We start from the raw sequence: 22,835 nt of genomic DNA on the forward strand, positions 1-22,835 counted from the left end.
AAATTTTCATTTAAATAATACTCTAATTTCGATTTTTGGGAAAAAAGACTCCAAGGGCATGAGTCTCACTCATGTCCAGTCCAAATATGGTCAATTTACTTTGGCCCAACATTCAAAACCAAATCCGGCCCAAAACCATGACTGACCCGCCCCATACTATTTCTCCAGACCCCCACCCGCTCCTCTTCTCCATTCAGACCTACAATGCAGCAGCCCTAAAAGACGAAGAACCCTAGTTCGGCGCGGCATCTCTTCTCTCTCGCGAATTCATACACTAAGGCGTGATTAGCACCATTTTTTGTACGACTCAAAGATTTTAGAAACTCTTCGATGGTATTATGTTCTAATTTACCAGAAACTGTGCCTCACTGCGAGTCTGCGACCAGCGACATTGCCTGACTTTCACGATTTCTATTGACGGCTTTGCAATATCTCAGTATATCAGTCTTATCTTCCAAGTTTCAAGTGGTAAGTTTTAATTTTCTGAATTTTAGTGCGACGATTTATGAGTTCCATAAAAATATAGTGAATTCTAGGTATTAAGTTTCAAAAAAAAAATATAGTGAATTCTATTCATCTAGCGGAGTGACTTGTATTGTTAGCTTCACTGCCTGAGCCATGATATGCATATTTTGTTAGATCGTTTCTCTGCAGAAGTTGATATGCATCCCGCAGTTAATAGATCTTTGGCGTAACTTTCACTTTTCAATGGTGGCAGTGATACACAATGATATAGGATGAATTTTAGTTTAGGAAGTGTTATATTAGAATCACAGTAGAACTATCAAGTCAAAATTTGCTCCATTAGACTTTATTTTTTTGGTTATTTGATCATGGCTCACAGAAATGCTTAAAGCCTTGCAAGTTCTTGAGCATTAGTGACGAGTTGCTTAAGCATTTAATAACTCATTTGTTTCCTCCTGCTGACATAACAAGTATCCGAGGTGATTCATTGTCCCCTTCTTGCTGCTTAGATTGATTAAGAAGGTTATGTGGCCATACATATTTTTTATCTTGAACGGCTAATTGTTAGATAAGCTGATAACTGGTGGCCTCCTCCTACTTTGAACAGCTCAGTTTACCCCCAAAAAATAATGCATTGCATGGGAATCAACCTCTTCAGGCTGCCCACTCTAGTGATAGACATCAATTGGTCTGATCTCAAAGTGCATTGGAGCAAATGCCTCTATACAATTGTATAGCCATTTTTGGTTTCTATTTCTGAGATTAAGTTATGTCCTTTGTGTGGATCAGAAAGTTTGATGGATTTTTATTTTCTTTGAATATTGGACACCAAGAAGACATGCAAACAACAACCTATTAGTTTGTTTCTCCTTGGTATCCTACAAGTTGTGGCATTCAAAGTCCCCTACTTTCTCCTTTCATGAGAATGTAGGCTACGATAACCCTACATCTCTATTCAGTTATCTTTACAGAAGCTACTAATCTATGATAAACTAAACTTGTTGCCTATATTTTGCTCGTTACCCCAAGAGTTATGTCCTTCATGTGGCTCAGAGAAGTTTGATTGCCTTTTATTTTCTTTGAACATTGGACACCAAGAAGACATGCAGACAACAACCTATTAGTTTGTTTCTCCTTGGTATCCTACAAGTTGTGGCGATTCAAAGTCCCCTACTTTCTCATTCTCATGAGAATGTAGGCTACGATAACCCTACATCTCTATTCAGATATCTGTGTGGAAGGTACTAATCTATGATATAGTGAACTTCTTGCCTCTCTTTTTGCCTCTTTAAGAGATACACCCTTCATGTGGTTCAGGGAAGTTTGATTGCCTTTTATTTTCTTTAAACGCTGGACAGAAAGAAGACATGCAAACAGCAACCTATTAGTTTGTTTCTCCTTGGTATCCTATATGTTGTGGCGATTCTAAGTCCCCTACTTTCTCCTTCTCATGAGAATGTAGGCTACGATAACCCTACATCCTTATTCAGTTATCTTTTCGGAACCTACTAATCTATGATATTTAAAACTGGCTGCCTTTTCTTTTGCCGTCTACCCCAAGAGTTCCTTCATCTGGTTGACGAAAGCTTGATGTCTTTTTAGTTTGTTTAAGTGTCAGACACCAAGAAGACTTGCAACCAATAAACGATTAGTTTGTTTCTCCATGGTATCCTACATATTCTAATGATTCATAGTCCCTTACTTTTTGTCCGGAAGCTCTAAGCTCTGATCATTTATGCTTTTGGCCTCAAACCCGAGAAACCATTACACATTATCTCATCCCTTTCCTTCTATATAGCTAACAATTAGCATTCACTGGTTGGAAAGAGAATGAGGGATTTGCTGATTGGGAGCTGTATTGTTGGAAGGTATGAAGTTTTGATAAACTAAAAGATAGAACCACAGTTGTATCAGATGGGAAGAGTTGTTTGTATAGCAGGAATTGGAGGTATTTTTCTGTAGAGTAATTGTCCTGAAAGTCTGTCCATTAGAAAGGCTTGTGCATTTCTTTGTTATGTTGGAAATGATACTTTTGAGTATGTTTTCTATTGTGATGCTTTCTAGTCTTCTGTGATACTTCTCTCTTCTACTTTTCTTTATAGTTGTTTCGTCCTCCCAGAAACTTAGGTTTCTATCTCTTCTAATGCAGTTTCCTATTTGGTTGTCCACAATCCACTTTCTGTTTTAGTTGTTTCACAACTATTTTGACATGAATACTATAGTTTTCCAGATGTGCACTGGGTTGTTGGTTTTGGGCTTTTGGCATCCATTTTGGGACTTTAACTATTTTCAAATAATTTCCATGTTTTATTTGGTCAACTGAATAGTTTCCTGGTTTATCATTAAACATAGGAGAACTGTCTTAAAAAAGTTGTAATCTTTCCAATCTACATAATCAAAGACACCTCGGCTTTTATTTTTGCGCTGCAGTTTTCCAACTTTTGAAGATAATCTTCCACAAAGAGCAGTAGGATGGGGTGAAAAGGCTTGATAAAAAAAGGATGGAGTGAAAAGGATAATTGTATATGGCACGGTCTCTTCCCTTCATGGAGGAAGTTGGCTGTATAAGTTCTATAAAACGGCAAAATATATTTATCAATCTACTGAAGTAGAAGCTAGATATTTTTTGTCTTAACATAAAAGACTTTCCTGATTATGAAAGCATTGGAACTTCGAAGTAATTATTTCCATCCCCCATCCCTACCTTTTTTGACAGAAGAGGGAAATCCATTACCTGTCACTTAAACAATATATGCACTTCACAGACTTTGCTGTGATTGCATGTCAAGATGGACAGATCACATCAAAACCCCTATAGTCTGGAAAAAAATGATAACAGAAAATATTGAGTGATTGTTTTTGTTATATCCCATTCTCCTACAATGTTTGTGTGATGAATATTTTCCTTCTTCAAAGTGGAAAAGGAGGCTACAATCACACGTACATCCTCTTAGCCTGTCGCTGTATAATTTTGTGAAATATGGAATAGCTGTAGAGACTCTTCTCTTTTCCAATTTGTGGGTCTTTTGTTCATACAGTACAATTGGACAAAAGGAATGCAGAATATACCGAGTGATTGTTTGCTGTATCCTGTTGTCCTACAGCATATGAGTGATGAACAGTCTCCTTCTTTAGAGTGGAAAAGGAGGCTACAATTACTCGGACAACCTATTTACATGTTGCTATAATTATCTATATGCAATAGCTGTAAAAATCCTTTGCCTCCCCATTCTGGGGGTATATTGTCTGTGCCGTACAATTGGACAAAAAGGATTACAGAAAATACGGAGTGATTGTTTGCTGTATCCAGTTGTCCTATAAAGTTGAGTGATGAACAGTCTCCTTCTTCAAAGTGGAAAAGGAGGCTACAATCATTCGCACATCCTCTTAGCTTGAGGCTCTGGCTCATTTTTGTTTTCCTTCACTACTTTATGTACTTGTTCCTTGTTTTATGGGGTTCTTGGTAGGAATTTTAGTTCTGAAGCACGATATCAGACATTACTTGCATGTTTGAAGCTAGGTGATGTCAAAATGAGTTTGTTGAGATGACCATTGAGACTTCGGAATTATGATATGATGAATTGTAGTTTTTGAACTGTTTTTTATGGTTACCGGTTAAGGTCGACTCTCACTCAGTTCTCCTTTTATTCCAAAAACGAAAGCAGAACACCTCATCCACGGAGCATAATTGCCAACAATAAAACCTCCTAAGGTTCAGACTTGCATAAATGCAGCAATCAACACTACCAACACACACTGCGGCGGTACAAGGAGCTGCAGCTGCAGAGTCCAATGAGGTGAGTGGAGATGCGCCGCCAAAGCAGGTGGCAATGGCACTGGAGCGGCTGGGGCAGGCGAGTCGACTCATAGCTGATATTAGAATTGGCGCAGATCGGCTGTTGGAAGCCCTATTCGTGTCGGCTCAGCGGCAACACTCTTCGAAACCTTTGCATCTTATCCACAAAGAAGAAGCTTCCATGAGACAACACCTTCAAGACCTTCGCTCTGTTGGAAGACAGTTAGAAGATTCTGGTGTTCTCAATGATTCCCTCCGATCACGAAGTAATTCATGGGGCCTCCACATGCCTTTGGTTTGTCCGGATGGTGCTGTTGTTGCATATGCATGGAAGAGACAACTTGCTGGTCAGGCTGGTGCATCTGCAGTTGATAGGACCAGGTTAGCTCTCAAGGCCTTTAATGGTCAGAAAAGACGATTTTTCCCCCACCTTGATACCAATTGTGGTGGGGAGGGTGTGACAAAGAAACATCGTGGTCCTCCATCAAGTGATCAAGAAGAAACTTGTGAACCGAAAACAGCGTCTGAAGTTTTGGCACATCTGAAAAAGGAGGTCCCAAATGTAATAACTTTCTCTTACAAGCGTTTGGATTGGTTGATGCGAGCTACCTCATTGCCCTCTTTGACCAGTGAAAATTCTATTGAATTATCGAAAGAGAATACTTTCCAAAGCACGAGAACATTAAGACAAGGATCATCTGATGATGATGTTTCAGACAAGGTTGCTATAATTGAATTGTTGATTCCTTCTGTTTTTAGAGCCATAGTATCAGTTTCCCCTGCTGGTTCCTTGGATCCCGATGCTGTAGCATTCTTCTCGCCAGACGAGGGTGGTAGCTACGTACATGCAAGGGGATTTTCAGTTCATCATGTATTTAGGCACATGACAGAGCATGCTGCTATGGCTTTACAGCATTTTACAGGTGTGGGTACCGATACAGCCTTGCTTTCTTTGCTGTTGTGGGTTTGCAGCTACCAGACTTTGCTCTCGAAAGCTTGCAACAAGTGTAGCCGTCTACTATCAATGGACAAAGAGTCTGCTGTGCTACTGCCTCCTGTTTATCGCCCTTACCGAAATTTTTCTGCTGGAAAATTCTTGTCAAAAGAGGACCAAAGTGTGGATTCTAGTCAGTGTTTTCACATCGACTGCTTTTCTGAGGAAGCATAGAAAATCAGCTTTCTGTCACCATTGTACAAAGAAGTTCCGAATCTATAAATAGGCTTTCAACATTTTGGACCTCTTTCCCATCCAGATAGGTCGCAGCCAGGTTTTGTACTTCCGTTTTTCTTGCATTTAAACTAGTTTCGCCTGATCTTGAAGATACTAAGAACTGTGAAATTTATACTCTGTTCAACAAAAAATAGGAAAAAGGTACCTCATCCACTTTGGTTATTATAATAGTGTATAGTAAGTATGTAGGCTGAGGATAACCAAGTTTCTTTGGATTGTATTTGTAACACCAAACTTTTGATTACTTACGTTGAAGTTTCTTTTTGAGGTATTTAAATCATTGACAAACCTATACTAGTTAATTTTTCGCAAGTCACTAAGGTTAGTTAGCAGAAAGTAATTTATTTCCAAAAGAAGAAAGATCATTTTTTCTGGTTATAATTAATTTATTCATGAAATCTAAGACTTGTTTTTAGCATTTCTAGATTGGTCAAAATAATAAATGGGATTTAAAATAGGAAAATTTGAATAACAATTAACAAGTCTTATTTTCCTCTGTTTGATGGACTTTTACATCTTGTTCAATAATTCTTCAAGATTTATTTATAAAGAGAGAAAAAGAATTAACAGACTTGCCAAACATAAATTCAAATTGGTTCTTTATATGTCCTACTCTTTGCATTCCAATTTTCATCATAAACATAATTGGTGCACACAAATTACTGTGGGTATCTTACGTAAATGTAATCAGTTTCTTTTTACAGTTAAATGGCCATATGTTATATATCTATATCATATACTATAACACACAAAAACCAAATAGAGACAAAATAACTATTAATTCGAATATCAATTTAATGGATAACAAATTTATCGAAGGAAATATAAAAAAATCAAATTTTAAAAATTGGTAAGAACAAAAAAAAGAAGAAAAGGAATGGAGACCAAAAAATAACTCCTTCGGTCATGTTTTAACCCAAAAGCACTCAAACTTCACCTAAATATCATCAAATTATTAAATTTTTTTCTACTATATTATAAAAGGGAGTTTAAGCCCAATTATAGTAAATAATATTTAAGATTGGGACTTTTCCCAATCTTCAATATTATATATTATACTTGTGGGACTTTTAAAATTTCTACTATGCCCAAGTATAATATATAATATTCAAGATTGGGACTTTCTTGAATATTATATATTATATTTAACTCCCTTTTAAAATAATATATATATATATATATATTGATAATTATTGTAATTTTTAATGCTTTTTAAGTCATTTGTAAATGATATATGTTGCTTCCTTGATTGAGACTTTTCCATTTGTGACATATATATATATGTCACAAATGGAAAAGTCTCAATCAAGGAAGCAACATATATCATTTACAAATGACTTAAAAAGCATTAAAAATTACAATAATTATCAATTTAAAATATTTAAAAGCTATATAATAAAATAGGTTGACTCTCAGAATTGTATCAGGCTCACATATATTGGGATAGAAAAAATTACACATATCATTTTAAAATTACCAAAAAGGTATTATAAATAATAATAATCAACAACTTAAAATATATATATTTTAAAAGGGTTAATTTTGTAATTTTATCCATATCACATAAATTAGGACAATGTGACCAGTAATGTACGTTATTTCAAAGTTACATAAAAATATTATAAATCACAATAATTAATAACTTAAATTTTTTTTAAAAAAACATGAAAATTTGGATGACTCTCCAAATTTCATTTGTGTCACATAAATTGAGACAACAAAAATAACATATATTGGGTCCATTTTAATATTTGTCTTATATTTTTTTTTTTTTTAATATTTAAAAATTGCATAAAAATACTATAAATCATGATAATTGACAACATAAAATATGTTTTGAAAAAAATACAAAAAATTCCACTGATTCTTGAAGTGAATCTATCGTAAAAATACTATAAATCATGGTAATTGACAATATAAAATATTTCAAAAATGTTGTATGTGGGTAGTCTTATAATGCCCTAAATAGTGTCAAAGAAAGTACAGGTTTGTGATAAAAAAAACTTATTCTTTTATCCACGCAAACAATCGCTTCAAAAACTCGATTATTAGCCCCAAAACATACCATTTATATTATTGGGCCCGTGTATAGCACGGGCAACATTACTAGTCTTATAAGAAAAAAAAGTACTTTCAACTTTGCGTAACAACAATTCTATAATAATTTTATTTAGAACCTTATTAGGAAATGACGCAATAAATAATTAGACGATGAGGTGTCCGGTTCTTCAAAATTCTACTGTTCCACCACGTGTCCTTTGAGTCAAAACTCAAAACAGTGAGAGCCACCTGCTGTCACGTGACATTCACGTGACTCCCGCTGTTACCTAGGACCACGACAAAGCAGCGTCAACAAACGGAGAATACGCCGTTAAATACTTTTTTTTTTTGTATCCAATTTTCAAATTGAAGTTCAACTATTTTAAATTTGACTGGATAGGGCTCCATTCGAGGAAGGTAACTTTCCACCAAAAGCTCGAACCCAAACATTCTAATTAAAGAGGAACAACTCATCCACTGCACCACGTCCAACGGTGTTAAATTCCTCTCATCAAGAAAATTTTTATGGTGGTTGAGGGATAAGTATGAGGTGGCATACAAGAGTTGTGTGAGACTCCTTTCATAATTTGACAAATGAATTCTTGGGTCCCATTTTCAGAAAAAATGGGCCAAAGTTCTTTCTCTCTTACTTTTTAACTTTTTCGTTTTATTCAATTTTTTGACTTCTTGTTTTTTACCATTATTTCAAATTTTGCTATTTTTCTTATCTTCAAATAATTTGAAAGTATGAAATTTAGCCAAACTCATCATACGCCTAGCATTTAGTATTATTTTCCTATACTATATTAATTATGTAAATTACTAAAAATAATTATTGAAATTATTTATCAATTAACAAAAAGTAAACTATAATTTTTTTTATTTTCATTACCCTAACCATTAATTCTTTTTGAAAGTATAAATAAAATTTGTAAAATTGCAAAAATAAAATAAATATAAAGGTAAATTAATAAATTATCATTTTTATTAATAATTTCTTAAAGAATGTATTAAAAAGTAAAATAACTAGTACGAAAAATAAAGGGAGTATAAAATTATTATTTTTCTTCTCAATAATTTCATATTTTTTTAATTTCGTAAACATTAAATGTATCAAATATTCTCTAACAAGAAAATATAACATAAAGACCATTAGTAATCTTGATGAATACTTACATAAGTTTTGTTACTATTTTCATGTAACCCAAAATCGAAAATCATCCATAAACTCCTACATACATACATACTCTCTCAATTATATGATAATATATTTATTCTTGAAATTCAAGCTATGTGAAATTTAATTATTTTTAAAATTATTATTTTAACATGATAAGAATTGCAACTTATAGTGTTTGTTCAAAAATATAACCTTCTCACTATGTTGCAATTCAACCAAAAAAATATTATTAGTTGCAATTCCTATCATAATAAAGAAATATTTTATAGTTTGAATTTCAAGAGCAAAAAATAATAAATTAATAGAGAGAGTAAAATGAAAAAAAAAATTAATTAATTATATTTTGATTTTGTTGATTTACAAGTAATTTTAAATAAATATTTATATTTGTCCTTGAAATAATACAATTGATTTTGTATGACATTAAGAACACAAATCTTAATTTAGCTTTTTAAAAATACGTAATTATTTGACTTTAAATCTACATTTATTTATATTTGATTTTTAACAAATGAATATTATGAATTATCAAAATAATAAAAAAATGAATTACTAATTTTAGGACATTTTGAAGAATTGGAGAAATAATGCGAAAAAATAGATAATGAAATATTAATTTTAGGATATTATTATTTTTATTGTGTAATGAAATATATTTAAATTTTAAAAAAATATTACAAAGTACTCCGTACTCTACATGGAGGGGTAAATAAAAGGTGGAGTAGAGAAGTGGAAAGAGAAATGAAAAAAAAAAAAAGTTAGAATGAAATGAGATCCATAAATTTTTATCTATCTATTAAAATAATCCCTCATACAACCATGTAACCAACACCAATACCTGTTGTTTTTTCCTGAAAGAACCACGCGTCAAAGCATCAAACAGTGGCCCCCACAAAGCAAGCTCAGCACATTATGGGCCTGACACGTTAAAAGGTAGACTCCAAAAGTCCTTTAATTAATTAACAATGGTTTCTCTGATTAATCATGATTACGATATTATTGTCTTCACTAATTTACCCTCGTGATGTGGCTTAATTACGAGATTGACCTTACCTTTTTTTTTTTTTTGGGGAACCTAGGGGTGAGTTTTGGTGAGTGATGACTTTTTGTGTAGATAAGTAATCTCATTTTCTATTTCAACATCACTCGCTAAAGGATTCATCATTTGCCTAAAATCTAAAGGTTCTAGAGAAGCTTACCATGAAGTTTTATGGTTAAGCGTCTGTTTGAATCGACTTATTCGAGGTGATTTTAAGTTAAAATAATTTTTATAGTATTTAATTAAGATTAAAAGTGTTTTTGAAGTTAAAATAATAATAATAAGTAATAAAATTCTAATTTATGGCTTATCTCATAAGTCATGAGTTATAAGCTCATTCAAACATGTTCTAAGACGAGGAGTATATTCAATATGGAGAATTTTTTTTACTTAAGAGAATACTTTCCAATTTTTTCGTTTTTAGTTGGTGCAATATTTTTTTCACGAATATAATTTTTTTTTAAATAAAGAAAATGACTTTATTTTTTTTATTTACGTATCGAATAAAAAAAAGTTTGGAACCTATTTTATTTTTATTTTTGAAAAAATAGCATTTTCCATCAATTTTTTTTACTTTCGTACGAAACACACCCCAAGACTAAAGGTGTACAAGTAACTAATAAAATATTGTTTCTGTCACTTAAGGATTTAGTATATAGATAGCTTGTCACTACAAAAAAACTGGTAAATTGTGGCAGATTTTTTGACAATTTGTGACGGTTTCTGACCGCGACAAAAAAAATTGCGGCGATTTTTGAAAATGCCACAATTACTGTTGCCACGAGCATAATTGTGGCGTTTTTATGAAACCTCCACAACGATCGCCACAAAATGAATTGTGAATTTGTGGGAGCTTTTATGGATAATGAGTGGCAGTTTATAACCTCTACAAAATGATATCAATATTTCAAAAAATACATCCGTGGGAGTTTATAAACCTCCACAATATGATATCAATGTTTCAAAAAAAAATATTGTGGGAGTTTATAAACCCCCGCAATATAATCACAATGCTCCAAAATAATATATTGCTGGGGTCTATAGTACCCCACAATATAATTTCAATTCTTGAATGTGGGGATTTACAACCGCTACAATATGATATGAATGTTTTTTTAAAAAATAAATAATAGTGGCAGTTTAATTCCGCCACTATTTTTGTTGCTGAATTTTTTTATTAGCAATTTAATCATAGAAATAAATAAATTTAAAAAGTAATTAGTGGCAGTTTATATCCACCAAATATCGGAATGTTATTGCTGGAAAAAGAAATTCTATTTAAAATCAAATTACAGGATTAATAAAATAATAACATGAATCAAATTTCATAAAAAATAACTAGAGTGACAATCATTACAAATGAAGTGTTGCATCATGTCAGCAGCCTCCCAAACATCACCTCTTCGAGTCTAACTACATCAACAATAAAGACATAAGAAAGGAGGAGAATCATAGTCTAGATACTCTAAAAATAAGATAAACAAACATAAGCAAAAGAACCTCCAAAGAGTAGGGGAAATGGAGATTTAAATCAATATACTAATCGACATTCCTTCCTTTTATTTTTACGCCATTGAGTTTTGGTCCAAGGTTTATCAGAATAGATATTGTAAGTTACGTTGATAAAAAAATAGTATGATAAGCAAGCACAAATCAATTGTAACAACAACCATACTTGTCAATTTATGTTATAAGCTCAAATTGCTTAGCAAAAATCTTAGTACTTGGTCTAGAGAAGTTGTTGGAAATGCGTTTGATCTGGCTAAGATCTGGGAAGAGAAGCTTCACTACTTAGAAGAACAAGACCTCTTACATAATAGCTCAGGCTAAGATTTGGGAAGAGAAGCTTCACTACTTAGAAGAACAGGACCTCTTACATAATAGCAAGGTCTGTTGGGAAGAGCTTCACAAAGGAAAAGCCGAGTACATTAGATGGATCACTACTAAAAATACAGTGAATACCGACCTACAAATACCGACTTCTGGAGGTCACTTTTATAACTAATTTTGATCAGTCTAACTAATTTTGAATAAATTTCAACAACTAAATCCACCAACTAAACCACATTATTTATTTGAACTTATTTAAATAACTAACAACTTTTTAACTCAACTAAATCCACCAACTAAACCACATTATTAATTTTAACTTATTTAAATAACTTAACAACTTTTTAACTTTAACTAGTTTAATTTTGACTTAATTCCAACAACTAAATCAACCAACTAAACCACATTATTTATTTGAATTTATTTAAACAACTTACCAACTTTTTAAGTCTAACTATTTTGACTTAATTCCACCAACTAAATCCACCAACTAAACCACATTATTTATTTGAACTTATTTAAACAACTTAAAAACTTTTTAAATCTAACAAGTTTTGACTTAATTCCAATAACTAAATCCACCAACTAAACCACATTATTTATTTTTACTAATTTAAACAACTTACAACTTTTTAACTTTAACTAGTTTAATTTTGACTTAATCAATTTTGTCATCAATAGGATCAGCTAGTGTTGGTACTTATGCTTAACAAATATATTATTTCTAAATTTAAAGCTAAGTGTCAACACTAGATGGACACAAATCGATCTTACAAGAAAATCAGTTTTGTCATCAATAGGATCAACTAGTGTTGGTACTTATGCTTAAGAAACACATTATTCCTAAATTAAAGTTTAATATCAACACTAGATGGACACAAATCGATCTTGCAAGAAAATCAATTTTGTCATCAATAGGATCAACTAGTGTTGGTACTTATGCTTAAGAAACACATTATTCCTAAATTAAAGCTTAGTATCAACACTAGATGAACACAAATCGATCTTGCAAGAAAATCAATTTTGTCATCAATAGGATCAACTAGTGTTGGTACTTATGCTTAACAAACATATTATTTCTAAATTAAAGCCAAGTGTCAACACTAGATGGACACAAATTGATCTTGCAAGAAAATCAATTTTGTCATCAATAGGATCAACTAGTGTTGGTACTTATGCTAAACAAACACTCAATGGACACAAACAAATTATCATAAAATTAAAGCTAAGTATCAATACTAGATGGACACAAACACATTATAGAAAACAATTGTACTTGAACTTTAGAAATTTAGAAGCACCAAACCTTATCTCCTACTTTGATGAAAGAAGCAGTATAGTCTTGTATCAACTTTTTTAGATGTTGAGCTTCCTCAGTTGCCTAGCACAAAAAGAAACAATTTAAAATTTCTTTAGTGCTCATTATAGAGAGATTTCAGTCATTATTAACAGTTGACAATTGGTAAACACCTAATTCCTTCATCTATTCAAGATTTCCGACTTTTGAAAGCATCACTTGGAAATTACAATGCAACTCATTTGTGTTTGAGGATCTCTTGTTAGAGAAGTAATTGATTTTACCAGATCTTCTTGTTTATGAGCTACATAATGTGTATTTTATCTTCTCAAATAGGTTTCATACATAGCACTTGCATCTTTTTCTCTTTGGTGGACTCTTATGGTTTCTCCCTTTCCACTATTGTTTGTATATCTTTTATTAGAATCTTTGTCCATTTTGTACTTTTTTCTTATAATGAAGTTGTCTTAACCCCACACCCACTCCACAAAATTATTAGTAACTTGGTCTTGTAAAAGCTTAATCTTTACATGTTGGATATAACACTAAAAAGCAAAAACTACCTCCTCTATCAAAACATCTAGTGTTGGCCTCAATATTTTAGTGCTGGCCTCAATATTTGTTAGTCTTAAGACTATATTCAAAGGTAGTTTCTAAGTATAAGCACCCCAATACTTGCACTAACAATAATTTCCAAACATCTGTTCTTGCTAGTGAGCTATCTCTGCTGGCCAACTGGTTAAAAGTCACATGAAATATAATAGATCTATCAAAGATATTTCCCAAGTAATCTCTTCCTCTTAGTGACTGTGAGGATTAATTAGACCCCACTTGATCCTGTACATCACCACCCCTGCTATTTCTATATTCCAATAATAAATAAAAAAATAGGAATAAAATTTTCACAATTAGGAGGAATTTGAACCAAAATATAATATAAAGTAATAATCCTAAACCATCCCCTTTTATTTTATCCTCATTTTCTCCTAAATGATCCTCTCTCCCTTTCACAAAATTACAACGAAAAAAGATGAAGAAAAAAAGAGACAATTACAGTAGTGTTTAAAGAAGTATTATCAGATCTAGAACCATATCATTTTAAGTTGTTTCTAAAAAGAAATCAAAGCTTTATTTTTACATGGGCAAGGATTTTTCAGTAAATGAATAAAAACACCATGAAAAAAATAAACTTACCTTATATCGACTTCTGCGCTGAGAGCTGTGCGACGGCCAGCTTGTGCGACTGAGAGCTGCGACGCCCTTTGGTCTCTGCTGCTGCTGCAACCTGCTGCTGAGGCTGCACCGGTAGTGGATGATCATGCAAGAGAACTTATTGAAACATAAAGCTCAAATAGATCAGTTTAAAGATGGGGATAAAAACTCTAAATATTTTCACAGTGTTGTAAGGGAAAGAAGGAGGAAGCTTCATATTCACAATATTATAGATCATCGAGACATGTGGATCCAAGGTGATAAAGGTATATCTCATGCTGCCACATACCATTTTGAACATCTTTTTAATCTTCCCCACAGTTTTACAGATACCAAAATCACTGATTGCATTCCTAGTATCATCACTGAGGAGGATAATGCCTATCTTATTACTATGCCTAATATGGAGGAGATTAAGAATGTTGTTTTTAGCATGAGTTCTACTAATTATGCAGGACCTAACGGCTATAATGGTACCTTTTATCACAAAAGTTGGAACAAAATTTCCAATTATGTTGTCAAAGTTTTTTCAATGGCAAAAAACTTGACAATTTTTTCACTCACACCCGCTTGGTCCTTAATCCTAAAATATATCCTCCAGTCGGCTTCTCTGATCTTAGACCGATTATTTCAACTATCTTCTCCTGCAAGGTTATTTCTAAAATCCTTTCTATTAGATTGAATCCTCTACTTGAGAAACTAATCTCTAAGAATCAAAGTGACTTGGTCAAAGGTAGGCTCATCACAGAGAATGTTATGTTGGCCCAATAACACATATATTAACACCAGAAAGTGAGACATCATTTTTTTCACTATTTATACACTTAAAAAGGCATCAGGATATGAGAGGGATGAACACAATAGATGGAGGGATAACAAGAAAAAGTTAAGAAAGCAAAGTAACTTTCCTGTTACCTGTCAAGAGTAGCTGCATATACTATGTGGTGCTCTGAAGTGATCGCTTGAAAGGCAGATTTCCCATTAACTGAATAGCCTACAGGTATGAAAAATGAAGGATCTTTATTCAAGAAACATGGGGTCTCAAGGTGCACATGTAGATTTCAACTTTTTACAAAAATTCCATTTCAAAGAGATGCACATGAAGGATCTAGTTGTGGATATCTTGACTGTACAAATATATGACGCAGAATCACAAAAAGTAGAATTTTCATATTTTATTTGTTGTTTCTACAAAGTCCCTCTACAACAATGAATATATATGGTCTTAGACTTGATGCAACAGAAGCTAGGAAAATTATTAATGCAAGACGAACAGCAAAAAATGTTATTGATTTGAATGAGAAATCGGATGCTTTAAGTACTAGAACAAATAACATTCAACACAATTGAAAGGTTCAAGGGAATGAGTTAACTATTCAAAATGGGGTTGTTTCAGTTGTTAATGGCAAGGGCGGGAACTCTGGTAAAGTATTTGATGCTACAGATATTTAAAAAAAAATCAAGATGAGGACTTAGATGGAGCAGCTGCCGTGAGTGATCAATAAGCTTTGTATTTTAGTTAATCAAGTTGAAAAAACTAAACAAGCTCTTGATAAACAAGGACATGAAACAGTTTTGAAATCAGTACCAACTACAAGCTGTTGATCGAGATTTGCCTGTGCCATCGGAACTCAAAAGTTCTGGCCAGAAAAATAGTGGAACTGAAGTTGTAAAGGCTATTAATATTGCTGCTAAACTGAAAATCTGGGCAGCAATTAATCAGCAGCATAAAGGGGATGGTGTTACACCTCTGGCTAAGTGAATTCGCACAACCAGTCCAACTTTTCCTACGCATACAGGGCTGCAACATTTCAAAACACCCTATCAATTTTCATCTCTATGACAAAACAAGGAAAGATTATGAGGTTTCACAAACTGAATTTCCTTTTACTCTTCCTAAGATGAAATACAATCGTGCTTATAAACCTGAAAGCAATTTTACAAACACATATCCTTTAAAATGACATTCAAAAAGGAAAGGATTCCAGTATATACGTTTTTGATAAAGGAATTCGAGGAACATTCTAAGAGAATATAGGAAAAATATATGAACCTCATAGCCAACACTGCAAGGCGTCAACTGAATTTGTCAAATCTATCTGCTCGGCACAGAGTCGACATTCCCTTTCTCCCTGGACGTTCAGGGTTGCTTTGAGAAGATAGTTTAACACCGCAACTAACTCGGCTCGACTTAACTTACAATTATCTGTATAAAGAACTACACACAATCTGTTCAAAATTAAGTCCTAAGAAATTCAAAGTTAAATCTCTATGAGGAAGTCTTTATCCAATCAAAGTTCAACCTTTTTCTAGTTAAGCAAGCATATCCATCCAATGACAGAAAATATATCAACATAGAAAAGTCAAATCAAAAAATGAATTAACTAAAATCTCCGTAGAAAAAAACAAAGATAATTTCAACTTCGATTGAATTAGTCTAATCAAAGCCTCATTGAATGATAAATGATGACAAAATTCATTCCAAATCAGATTAAAGAAAATCACACATAAGCACCAAACATACTTCAAAAAGAACTGGTAGTATTAATGGTAATCATAAAACTCATTCAGACATTGCATTTGTTGCTAGGTCAGTAGCAACATTTGGATCTACTATATCATCAATTATATGATCTGTAGCTAGTTGTACATAGTCATCACCATCAGCATAAAACTGTTCAAGTTCTTGCTCTTGGTATGGTTCATTCTCATATACTTCTTCTTCTATTACTTCTCCCATATCGTACATATCTCTTGGCTTTAGATGCACAGCAACACTCCAACCTTTATTGACAATATCATCCACATAGAACACCAAATGTGCTTGAGATGCTTCGATGTAAGGCTCATGTTCTTCACGTTCACCCGTGTGAATCAGTTTATCAAAATTAACACAATTAAAATTCCAACGATCCTTTTGATACCCTCTATCTCGAGTAGTATCAGCCCATTTACATTTGAAAAGAACAACCTTGAATCGTCCATTATAATTGATCTCAATAATATCTTCTAACTTCCCATAATATGGTATCTCCGCTTGCCTTAAATTTCCATCAGAGCTACTTGCAACACATGATGTTTTAGAGGTTAAGAAAACTCCACTATTCTGTGTTTTCAGACCTTCTTCTCGAGCCAAAGTTCGAAATTTAGACCCATTGATATTATATGCAGTATATCTTCTTGCATTTACAGATGGACCTCGTGCTAAAAACTTTAGATCAGTAGACATAGTGTCTATTGAGTCTGGATTCATAATCTAAATTTTAAAAAACCGACTTCGTCAAATTTTCTCATTCAGACCAAATATAAATAGTAGCAATGATTGTTTACTCACCCGTTTTTGGAACCAATCTACAAATTCTTTATTAACTTTCCTCTCTATCTCTGTAAGTGAAGGTCTTCTTCCTCGTGAACTCCTCCTTATGTGTTGTCTAAATTCTCTATATGAAATAAGAAAATTAATGTTAAATAGAATGACTATCCTACTGCAAACATTACAACAACAAAAAAACATAAAGTTTGTAAAAGTTACTCACTCCACAAATGGTGTGACTATTGAACAATTCAAAAGCACATATCGATGAGCTTGTAGTTTCTGCATAGGAGCTAAATGGTAATTTTCTGGAGCTGATGCAGGTTTACCTAGCTGAGGGAAGATAGTCAACATTCCAGAAGGCTGAATGTAGTTTGGATCATCACGGACACGCCTAGGTCTATTGAACCTTGTTTCAATATCCTCCATATAGTAAGAACAAAAGGTAAGAGTGTCTTCAGCTATGTGACCCTTAGCTATACAACCTTCTGATTGTGATTTATTCCGTACAAAGGGCTTAAAATGACCTAATTCCCTACAAAAAGAAGAGACAGTAAGAGTACAAACTATATATTTCAAGTGATCATAACATAAATATCTTTAATTTAGAAATGTTAATGTTTCCAGAAAACAAACATATTTATATTAGAAGGTTAATATTTTACCTCTCCACAGGATACATGTTTCGGTAATGCACTGGACCTCCGAGTTTTGCTTCCTCTACTAAATGAACAGATAAATGAACCATTACTGTAAAAAATGATGGAGGAAATAGTATCTCTAAGTGACAAAGTGTGATTATAATGCGCTCTTGAAGAATATCTAGCTCTGAAATATTCAAGGTTTTGCTAGAGATGGCTCTGAAAAATGAGCAGAATTCCACCAGAACGGTAACTACATGGTCAGGCAATACATTACGAATTGCCAGTGGTAGAAATTGCTCTAAAATAATATGACTATCATGACTTTTCAACCCAAAAATCTTTTTTTGTACCAAATCTACACATCTGGAGATGTTACTTGAGTAGCCATCTGGTACTTTAATATTCTTTAAAGTTGTAAGAAACAACTTTTTGGTGTCCACCTTCTTTTTGCTATCAGTCATTAGTGAAAACACAGCAAGGTTATATGATCCATTATCCTTCAGCCAAAGATCACGCCTTATGCCCATTTCTCTTAGATCCTTTCGGGCATTTTCATTATCTTTTGATTTTGATTTATCATGGAGCAACGTATATATGATATTGTCACATATATTCTTTTCAATATGCATAAAATCTAGATTATGACGCAACAAGTTAGATTGCCAATAAGGAAGTTCAAAAAATATACTTCTCTTGTTCCATTGTTTAGTTGCTCGTCTAGATCTTTTCCTTTTACCATCCACTTTGCTCCTTTACCTTCCGCAATTTGTCTCAAAATGTCAGATCCTGATAGTTTTATTGGTGGATTCCGCTCCTCTGTGCTTCCATTGAAGCGCACTCGGTTGAATCTGAACCTGTGATTTCTTCTCAGGAAACGACGATGACCCATAAAACAACACTTTTTACTATGAACAAGACGACAAGGTTCTGTGTCAAAGTTACAAGTTGGGCAAGCAAAACCAGTATGTGTATTCCAGCCAGAGAGGATACCTAATCCAGGAAAGTCACTAATTGTCCACATAAGAGCTGCATGCATTCTGAAAGTTTCATTCAATGATGAGTCAAACGTTTCAACACCATCATTCCATAACTCACACAATTCCTTCACAAGAGGCTGTAAGTACACATCTATATTATTTCCAGGCATCTGCTTGCCTGGAATGATCATTGATAAGATGAAAGAGGTGTGCTTCATACACATCCAAGGAGGAAGATTGTACGGAATCAAGAAGACTGGCCAAATACTGTAGGTAGTACTCATTGTTCCAAAAGGATTAAAACCATCGCTAGCGAGGCCCAACCGAACGTTTCGAGGATCAGAAGCAAATCCAGAGTGAGTTCGATCAAATGTCTTCCATGCCTCACCATCCCTTGGATGCCTCATCAACCCATCTGAGTTACTGTCCAAAGCATGCCATCTCATATGCTCTGCAGTCTTGCGACACATAAATAACCTTTTCAACCTTGGTTTCAATGGAAAGTAACGCAAAACCTTTGCAGCTTGCTTGTTTTTCTTGTTAGGATTCCATTTAGATGTACCACAATGCTTACATGCTTCCAATTCAGAATCACCTTCCCAGAATAACATACAATTATTTGGACATGCTGGTATATTGGTGTAGTCAAGGCCAAGTTTGCTAATTGTTTTTTTGGCCTCATAAAAAGAAGGAGGTAACTTTGCATCTTCAAATGCATCTCTCAATAAATCTAGTATCATGGTCATTGCCTTGTCACTTAATCGACAATAGACCTTTATATGATACAATTTTATTAAAAACTCTAGCTTTGTATACTTGCTCCCTTCATACAGTGTTTCACTTGCATCTTTGAGAAAGTCGCGAAAGTCACCAGTATCCTCCCTATGCCCCTCATTTGATGTTTCAGTTGAACCAAATGGTTGAGATGTTCCTACATCAGCCGATTGCTGCCTATACTGCCCAAATGCGTCACTAATCATTGTTTCTATTGGATTTTCTGGACGGAACGTCTCTTGCATAACAACTCTATCTCCAGAAGACTCTAATAGCTTTTTCTCACCATGAATATTCCAAATAACATAATTTTGAGGGAATGGCTTGCAAACCAAATGATCCTGCACTTCGTCTCTAGTTTTCCACTTGCCAAAACAACACATGGGACATGGGCATCTGATTGTATCATCCACAGCCGCATTTTTAAATGCAAAATCAAGAAATTTATCCAAACCAAGCAAGTATTCATTTGAGGTCTGTGGCTTTCCAATCCATGATTTATCCATTGATAAGTAACAAAAAGAAATTAACAGGGACAAGTTAGAGTATACCTCCAAAAGAAATCCCCCTAATGCAGGAATACCTTTAAATTTTGTTGTACTTGCAATCTACTCCAGGAATCCCAAATTGCTCGTTCAAACCAAATTAATTTCAGAAATTGACAGAGGATAGAAAGAATCTGCTAAGAATCCCACAAAGGACTTCTTGTATACATATATAGTAAAGGATGGAACAAGTAGTAGAGAAAGGAGGGGAAACCTAATCAGAAAGAAAAGATTTGGATAGTTCTACGGTTGTGCTATGGAGAAGGTTTTTCTTTGTGCCTAAATCTGCTCAACTGTGGATGCAGTAAATACCTTTTGAAACCTAAATGGACTAGGATTCTTTTTTATTTACAATTTTGAAATTGAAAAATAAGGTTTAGGAATTAAAATTATATCTTTGGGTAGTAAATAGCTTTTTTTATCTATTCATTTATTTTTGAAGAAACTTACTGCTTACTAATTTAGACTACAGGCTTTGTCACTATATATATAAAAAAAAAACTAAAATCAAATCATATTATTGAGTTATACGTTTGAGTTATAAGATAAAAATTAAAAGAAAATATTATTAAGTTCTTCAAAATGATTATTCTGATATTATTTAGCTCGAGTGGTCAAAGAAGAATATCGTCATATAGAAATCCTCAAACATATCACGTAAACATTGATAGGATAACTTATATAATAAAATATTGATGAAAAACGTAAAATTAAAAACACATACATTTAACTTCAATTTTGATCAACACACGACTTTTTCCTTCATGGCTCACAAGTATCTCATAATCAATTCAACTAGCGACAGATATGATCTGCCCTAATTTTTACTAAAATTTTAAGTGGACATAGTAAAATTTATTAAATCAACATAGAAGCCAATTTACCAACTGTCCCCAAAAGAGGAAGAGCATACACTAAAGAATAGGGGTGTACAAGCCAAACCGTAAAGTCAAACCGAACCGACGAACCAAATCAAATCGAAAAAAAAAACCAATTTGTGGTTTGGTTTGGTGGTTGAAAAAAAAAATCGATCACTATTGGTTTAGTTTGGTATTAAAAGAAAAAAAGTCAAATCGAACCCAAATCAAACCAACATAAAATCTCTCTCTCTCTCTCTCTCTATATATATATATATATATATATAAAATATTATTTATAATCTACTTTGTTAATATATTTTTAGTTAGCTTATAGTTTTCAATGTTTATATATTTTATTTCAAATTCGGGCTTGGAAAATTTTGCAAATATCATATATATATATATATATATATATATATATATATATATATATATATAAATATATTATTTTATTTTATTTATAGATAAAAATATTATTTATAATCTACTTTGTTAATATATTTTTAGTTAATTTCTAGTTTTCAATGTTTATATATTTTATTTCAAATTTGGGCTTGTAAAATTTGTAAATATTTTATTTTGTATTAAGATCTGAAGTTGCAATTATATTGTTATAGCTTTTTCAAATTCAAAGTTAACAATTTAATTTGTAAATATTTTGTTTTGTATTTAGTTTGTATGTAGCCTTTAATCTTATTAATTTAACATAATGAGCGTTGATACTTTTTAAAAAAAAATTGTACTCATGTGAATTTTACCGTCTTTTCAAAAATTTCTATTCATTTAACATTTTTTAAGTTTATCTTATCACACATGTAAGTGAAAATATATTTGATCTCTTTTTCAAACACTGTATAGTTGGAAAAAACAGAAGAAACCGAAAAAAACAGTAAGAACCGACTAAAGCCGAAACCGAAAAAATCGACTTTATGTGGTTTGATTTGGTTTTTAAATTTAATAAACCGATATAATTGATTTAGGTTCTTTTTAATGAAAATTCAAACCAAACCGACCTATGTACACCCCTACTAAAGAGCATGTTGGTTTTAGATGAACTAGAGCGTCCATTGTAAATGCCATCTAATGAGTATATAGCTTGCCGGTGTTTCACTTACTTCACCTGCATGCAAAGGCAGACCTACATTGATCTGTGAGGTGCACCCGGTAACTTTTCGAAACAAATTATATATATTTATAGATACCTTAAGTAAGGATTATATAAAATTGTGCACTTCATTAACCAAAACTCCACGTAGTTGAGCTGGTTGGTGTTGCTATTATTACCCACCACGTCGTTGGTTCGAGTCCAACTTAGGAACTATATTTTTTTTTTCTATTTTTGTCTTCAATAACCAAAATGGAGGCCAGCATAGGCACTATTTTTTTCTCTATTTTTGCCTTCAATAACCAAAATCGAGTCCAGCATAGGCACTGTTTTTTTTTCTTCTATTTTTGCTTCAATAACCAAAAAAATTAAAAGATAGTGGTGCACCCCCAATCTGCAAATCTTGGGTTCGCCTCTGCCTGCGTGTATTGCTTTTATCCAGTCCGATGAGGATCATTTTGTTGCCCCTTGCTGCTATAGTCCCCTAGCTCTTGCTTTGCTGATAGAGAAATATGTCCACCTTCCTT

General features: G+C 33.0%; 3 protein-coding genes across 3 annotated transcripts; 1 reads left to right on the top strand and 2 right to left on the bottom strand.

Moving 5' to 3' along the window:
• Window positions 1-208: 208 nt before the first annotated feature.
• On the top strand, window positions 209-5,503 carry LOC125833640 (mediator of RNA polymerase II transcription subunit 27). The gene is made up of 2 exons (XM_049512809.1): window positions 209-465; window positions 4,128-5,503. Exon 2 carries the CDS (start codon window positions 4,194-4,196, stop codon window positions 5,427-5,429), a length of 1,236 nt encoding a protein of 411 aa, XP_049368766.1. The 5' UTR covers window positions 209-465; window positions 4,128-4,193; the 3' UTR covers window positions 5,430-5,503.
• A 12,119-nt stretch (window positions 5,504-17,622) lies between these two features.
• Window positions 17,623-18,574, bottom strand: LOC125833581 (uncharacterized). Its single transcript, XM_049512735.1, has 2 exons — window positions 18,069-18,574; window positions 17,623-17,938 (listed from the first exon to the last, which is right to left on the bottom strand). Exons 1-2 carry the CDS (start codon window positions 18,572-18,574, stop codon window positions 17,623-17,625), a joined length of 822 nt encoding a protein of 273 aa, XP_049368692.1.
• A 107-nt stretch (window positions 18,575-18,681) lies between these two features.
• Window positions 18,682-20,304, bottom strand: LOC125833582 (uncharacterized). The gene has a single exon (XM_049512736.1). The coding sequence runs from the start codon at window positions 20,302-20,304 to the stop codon at window positions 18,682-18,684; it is 1,623 nt and encodes a 540-aa protein (XP_049368693.1).
• Between the last annotated feature and the right edge of the window lie 2,531 nt (window positions 20,305-22,835).

This window comes from Solanum verrucosum, unplaced genomic scaffold (assembly GCF_900185275.1).
Source record: "Solanum verrucosum unplaced genomic scaffold, falcon-dt-bn FXZP01000307.1, whole genome shotgun sequence".
NCBI classification, from domain to species: Eukaryota; Viridiplantae; Streptophyta; class Magnoliopsida; order Solanales; family Solanaceae; genus Solanum; species Solanum verrucosum.

Bases quoted from the DNA above. Each gene is read 5' to 3' on its own strand.
- LOC125833581 (XM_049512735.1), bottom strand. From the start codon at position 18,574: ATGGGCATAAGGCGTGATCTTTGGCTGAAGGATAATGGATCATATAAC. The intron at 17,939-18,068 runs GTAAAATATTAA...TTCTTTTTGTAG, and splicing joins AACATGTATCCTGTGGAGAG to GGAATTAGGTCATTTTAAGC.
- LOC125833640 (XM_049512809.1), top strand. From the start codon at position 4,194: ATGCAGCAATCAACACTACCAACACACACTGCGGCGGTACAAGGAGCT.
- LOC125833582 (XM_049512736.1), bottom strand. From the start codon at position 20,304: ATGGATAAATCATGGATTGGAAAGCCACAGACCTCAAATGAATACTTG.